Below are 6,284 nucleotides of genomic sequence, written 5' to 3' on the forward strand. Positions count from 1 at the left end.
TATAGTTGTGGCAGTACACCGGTGGTGGGACCCCATGGTTACTCTGTTCCACTTTCTTTTCTTGGGGTAAAAGGGTGGAATGGTGTGGGAGCTGACATAGTTTGCCTCCTAAAAAGGTGATAAAAATAATAAAATAAAATAAAAAGGCAGAGAAAGTCCTGCATTAGCAGGGAGGTCTGCCTCCTATGGACAGATCGTCTCACTGTCTGCAGGAGGAGGTAAAAATGGTTGGAGGACCATTCTCATGTGGACATTAGGCACAAGGTGAAAACGCCACCAAGCTCTCTAACACTGGTCGGCACCTTCATGCAACTTTGGAGTAAAGTAAATCATTTTGGAAAAACTGATAAGGAATTATGTTTTTGACTAAAAGTTCTATCTGAGCAGAGCCTCCTAAGGCCCCTTTCACACGAGAGAGTTTCCTACTTATGCCTATGTCCACATGCACATATCTTTATAAAGCCGATAAGCTGACCTGTACTCGATCTCCATAAAGTCATATAACTCGTGTATAGCACCTGACAATGATAGAGTCATTAGCATAGCGCAATCCTCATGAGCGAGACACATTTATATAACGCATGTCCTTTCTCTTTGTCAGGGGTCTACCTTGATCCCCTTCCTCACATCCGTTCTCAGAGACCCAACTCAGTGGGAGACTCCGGAAGAGTTCAATCCCGGGCATTTCTTGACCGAGGACGGACAGTTCCGCACCAGGCCGGCGTTCCTGCCTTTCTCCGCAGGTAAGAACTGGAGATGCAAAGCAGAGGCAAAGAAAAGATGGAGAAGCATCTGGGATATTTTATAGCAGAAAGGATTATTAGTTCATCCTCAATGTTACAGGGTATTCCAGTTGGGGTCAAGTATTAGATCAGTGAAGGTCCTAACATTGACTCCATGCATCTCTATGGGAGACCCGGATATAGCCGAGCGCTGTACTCCGCTGTCTCTGGATCTCCCGCAGAGCAGTAGCATGCTCCACCTGTCTCTCTGTTCATTTCGGGGGGCTCCAAAGAATACAAATTCTCTGTTTTTGTGGTGCTGGTCCCAGTGTGAGCTAGGAGCAGTGGAGTTTTGTAAAAGTAGATGCGCCAAATGCAGTAATTTACGACAGGTCCAGGTGCACTGACATTAGTAAATGTTGGCCCATGAATCACAGACAGAAGGGAAGAATTGGCTCCAGAGGCAGCAACTTTGGTCTCGTCTTCAGGAGTCGTGTTGTACAGAAAGTGGTGATAATCATTGTAGAAATGTCTCACCATTCTCACAACCTCTGCTTACTGTGAGTAAAAGGACCTTCTAGTTTACATTCTGCAGTGGCTGATAACATTTTCCGAGTTGGAATCAGCATGAAAAACGCCTCAAATCTGCCTTCCATTGATTTCAATGGGAATTTGAACTGTAAGGGCTCATGCACACAGCTGTTGCTTGGCCATTCTGTGCATTGGGGACTTCAATTTGTGGTCCCCAATGCATGGGCAAACATCCGTGCAGATTCCGCAGACGGATCCAGACCCATTCAACTTGAATGGGTCTGTGATCCGTCCGCACTGCAAAAAAATAACATGTTCTATTTTCTTTCAGTGCGGAGACACGGAGAGAAACCCCGCGGGGGCGCTCCGTAGTGAATGGGTCCACATCCATGATGTGGTGAGCACACGGCCGATGCCCGCACATTGCAGGCTGCAATACGGGCATGTCCGGGCAATGACCGTGTGCATGAGGCCTAATTCATACACCACAGAACGTTGACAAACAAAAAATGAACACCTGAAATCCTGAAAGGGGAAGCGAATAAAATGTGCAGTATTTGATTTTTAGTGTGAAATCGCATGCTGAATTGAATATTTAAAAAAAAAAAAATGTGTATTGTGAAGTCCATATCCAAAATCAGTATGGAACGTGCACTCATTTTGGATTCACTGCGAACCTAGCCAAGGCCTCTTTCACATGGTCAGTATTTATTCAGTATTTTTGCATCAGTATTTATAAGCCAAACCAGGAGTGGGTCCAAAACACAGAAGAGGCACAAATATTTCTATTCCGTCTCTTCTCTGTAGGTTCTACTTCTGGCTTTAGCTTACAAATACTGACCAAATACTGATGCAAAATACTGACCGAATGCTGAGGCCGCTTTCACACGAGCGTATTGAAATCCGTCTGTATCCCGGCTCTGGAATAAGCATTGATTCCGGATGATATAAAGTCAGTATTGTTATCAGTGTGTCCTCCAGATTTATAGGCGTATTCCTTGCTTCCTGCATTTTTTATGCTCTTCATAGACTATGATGTGCGTATTTGGAAGCAAATGCGCACAAGACTCGGACATGCTGCGGACTTCATATACTGACGGAAATTATACATCCATGCGAATAGCGCTATTCATTAACATTGGCAGCGGATTCCGGTTCATAGAATCCAGGCCATGAATCCTGGCTTGAAAACGCACTTATGTGAATGCGGCCTTGGGCTAGGTTCACACAGAGGATGTTCGGCACATTTTCCACTTGTTTCTTTTCCTTATGTGGTTTTTAACACGGTTTTGGTTGCCGTTTTGGTGAGGATTTTCATTTCTGACCATTTTCAATGGAATTCTAGACACTGAATCCACGTTTTTCAATATCACTTTCAAAATCACAAAAAACTGTCCAATATGGATTAATATGCAGATTTCCCACTGAAAGCAATGTGGAAGTTCAGCATGCGTTTTTGGCACCGAATCTGTGCCCGAAACCCTTAGTGTGAAGCTAGCCTAAGACCGGTTTTACACGTGGCGCTTGCATTGCGACTGCTGTGTGGTTTTCAGTGAAAAATAACATTGCCTTCTGTAAAATAAATAAAAAAATGCACCACACTTGGTAAAATGCTCCGTGGGCACATGTGAACCTGGCCTATAGACCTAATACAATTACTTCCAGTCTAGATACACGGCAGAAACCCCATCATCTACATATAAACAAGAATGTTCAAATTCACTGACAACAAGCAGAGGTCTCAAAACGGTGCAAAAGTAAAACAAGAAGTAATAGTGTCCTGCTTATTACACACAGTTGTGTTCTCCCTCTAGGGAAGCGCGGGTGTCCTGGACAGTGGCTGGCCCGCATGCAACTCTTCATCGTCTTTGCTGCTATGGTCCAGAATTTCACCTTCAAAATGCCCCCAGGGGAACCACGACGGGACTGGAAAACGCTAAATGAACGCAAGCAATACTACATGAGAGAAGCCAAGATATGCGCTGAGTATCGTCATGCGCGCATCTGACAGCCCGCTGTTCAGCCGCAGACCGCCGAAGAGAATGAGAAATAAAATCCAGAAAATATGACGAAAAAAGACAAGACCAGAAAAAAAAATATGAAAAAGTTTCCAAGTATTAACGTAAAGTGATGGCGACTCCTCAGCCGTCATGTGTCAGAATATCTCAGGAGCTTATGCCTTCTAGGGTGAATCCAGTGTGGATGAGGTTTGGGATCTGCTGCGGCTCTCCGCCATCTTCCTGTAATGATAAGATGATGATGTGCACTATTGTGTCTCGTGCTATTGCTGCATCTTCTAATGATATAAATCCTCCTTTGCTCACTTTATATTGTACTTTGTGGTGGATTTCTGGTACGGATTCTGAGGGTTATGTTCCCACCGCCTTGTTTCCTGCATGGCTTTCAGCGTGTTATTTTTCCTCTGATGGGAAATCTGTTTTCCAAGGCGCAGCATCAAAAAACGCATAGCAGAAAAAAGAAGCGACATATCCCTTCTTGATGGTTTCCCGCATGGAAATCCACGGGTCCAGTACAATTATTGGAAGGATTAAATGGGGCTAATGCACGGTCAGATCCTTGGACTTCTGCTGCCGATTCTGCTGTAAATGCATGTCGGATCTTTCATGCATTTAACCATTTATCCCTCCCCCCCCCCCCCCCCCCCCAAAAAAAAAGAAAGCAAGGAGTCATTCAGCCAGGTGGACAGAAAAAACATTTAAAAAGCTATAGCTCTTGGAAGGCAGGGATAAAAAAAACTAAAATAAATGCAGCGTCCTTAAGGGGTGAAAATTAAGCCTTATGCGCATCGTATATACATATATGTCAGGGGTGTTTGGGAATGGTGCTGAGACGGCGGTGTTATTCAATGGACACACTATGGCAGCAGCCAGAATCAGAAGTATCAGTGACCACAATGCCTGAGCAGTCAGGCAAGAGAGAGGGTTCCCTCCCTTCCCCGTGGCAGGGTGCATTCGACTAACAGTCCCATTTACATTACAATGCAATACAGAAGCACTGCCTACTTGCAGTGCAAGCCCTATGCTGCAAGTCTGCAACTGGTCGACGTTCCCTGTTCTGCTAAGTGCAAGACAGACACAGAGATGCAACCAAGCAGAGACGGGTCGTATTTGAAATATATCAAAACCAGGCAGACAATACATCACCAAATCAGAGGACAGAGGGTAGTAAGAATAGCCAAGCCGAAGTCAGAACCAGACTGGGATCACAGTACCAAATCACGAGACAGAGGGTGGTCAGAGGCAAGCTGAGGTCAATACTAATATAACAATCCAAACAAGCACAGAACAGAACCGGGATCACAGGAAGGGAGTTAAACCCTACATATAATGGTGAATTACCAGCAGGGGATCTAAATAGAGTGCCGAGTCCCTAGATTCAAACTGGATAGGTCCATAGACTCGGCGCCCCATTGGACTAGAACCTGCAGTCTGCAACTGGTCGACGTACCCTGCTTTGCTAAGTCCAAGACAGACACACAGACACAACCAAGCAGGGACGGGTCATATTTGAAATATATCAAAACCGGGCAGACAATACAGTACCAAATGACGAGACAGAGGGTGGTCAGAGGCAAGCTGAGGTCAATACTAATATAACAATCCAAACAAGCACAGAACAGAACCGGGAGCACAGGAAGGGAGTTAAACCCTACATATAATGGTGAATTACCAGCAGGGGATCTAAATAGAGTGCTGAGTCCCTAGATCCAAACCGGATAGGTCCATAGACTTGGCGCCCCATTGGACTAGAACCTGCAGTCTGCAACAGGTCGACGTACCCTGCTTTGCTAAGTCCAAGACAGACACACAGACGCAACCAAGCAGAGACGGGTCGTATTTGAAATATATCAAAACCGGGAAGACAATACAGTACCAAATAGAGGGTAGTAAGAATAGCCAAGCCGAAGTCAGAACCAGACTGGGATCACAGTACCAAATCACGAGACAGAGGGTGGTCAGAGGCAAGCTGAGGTCAATACTAATACAGGGAGTGCAGAATTATTAGGCAAGTTGTATTTTTGAGGATTAATTTTATTATTGAACAACAACCATGTTCTCAATGAACCCAAAAAACTCATTAATATCAAAGCTGAATATTTTTGGAAGTAGTTTTTAGTTTGTTTTTAGTTTTAGCTATTTTAGGGGGATATCTGTGTGTGCAGGTGGCTATTACTGTGCATAATTATTAGGCAACTTAACAAAAAACAAATATACAGTGGGATGCGAAAGTTTGGGCAAACTTGTTAATCGTCATGATTTTCCTGTATAAATCGTTGGTTGTTACAATAAAAAATGTCAGTTAAATATATCATATAGGAGACACACACAGTGATATTTGAGAAGTGAAATGAAGTTTATTGGATTTACAGAAAGTGCTATAATTGTTTAAACAAAATTAGGCAGGTGCATAAATTTGGGCACCACAAAAAAGCAATGAAATAAATATTTAGTAGATCCTCCTTTTGCAGAAATTACAGCCTCTAAACGCTTCCTGTAGGTTCCAATGAGAGTCTGGATTCTGGTTGAAGGTATTTTGGACCATTCCTCTTTACAAAACCTCTTTAGTTCATTCAGGTTTGATGGCTTCCGAGCATGGACAGCTCTCTTTAAGTCACACCACAGATTTTCAATTATATTCAGGTCTGGGGACTGAGATGGCCATTCCAGAACGATGTACTTGTTCCTCTACATAAATGCCTTAGTGGATTTTGAGCAGTGTTTAGGGTCTTTGTCTTGTGGAAAGATCCAGCCCCGGCGCAGCTTCAGCTTTGTCACTGATTCCTGGACATTGGTCTCCAGAATCTGCTGATACTGAGTAGAATCCATGCGTCCCTCAACTTTGACAATATTCCCAGTCCCTGCACTGGCCACACAGCCCCACAGCATGATGGAACCACCACCATATTTTACTGTAGGTAGCAGGTGTTTTTCTTGGAATGCTGTGTTCTTTTTCCTCCATGCATAACGCCCCTTGTTATGGCCAAATAACTCCATTTTAGTTTCATCAGTC

At 44.0% G+C, this 6,284-nt stretch overlaps 1 protein-coding gene across 1 annotated transcript in view; it reads left to right on the forward strand.

The window, feature by feature from the left end:
• LOC121002853 (cytochrome P450 2C29-like) overlaps window positions 1-3,411 on the forward strand; it is a 70,596-nt gene extending 67,185 nt beyond the window's left edge. Inside the window, exons 8-9 of the mRNA XM_040434463.1 lie at window positions 602-743; window positions 3,068-3,411. Coding sequence (XP_040290397.1) covers window positions 602-743; window positions 3,068-3,261 — 336 coding nt within the window. The 3' untranslated portion in view covers window positions 3,262-3,411. The remainder of the gene's footprint in view (window positions 1-601; window positions 744-3,067) is intronic.
• Window positions 3,412-6,284: the final 2,873 nt, after the last annotated feature.

This window comes from Bufo bufo, chromosome 5, assembly GCF_905171765.1.
Source record: "Bufo bufo chromosome 5, aBufBuf1.1, whole genome shotgun sequence".
Lineage (NCBI taxonomy): Eukaryota > Metazoa > Chordata > Amphibia > Anura > Bufonidae > Bufo > Bufo bufo.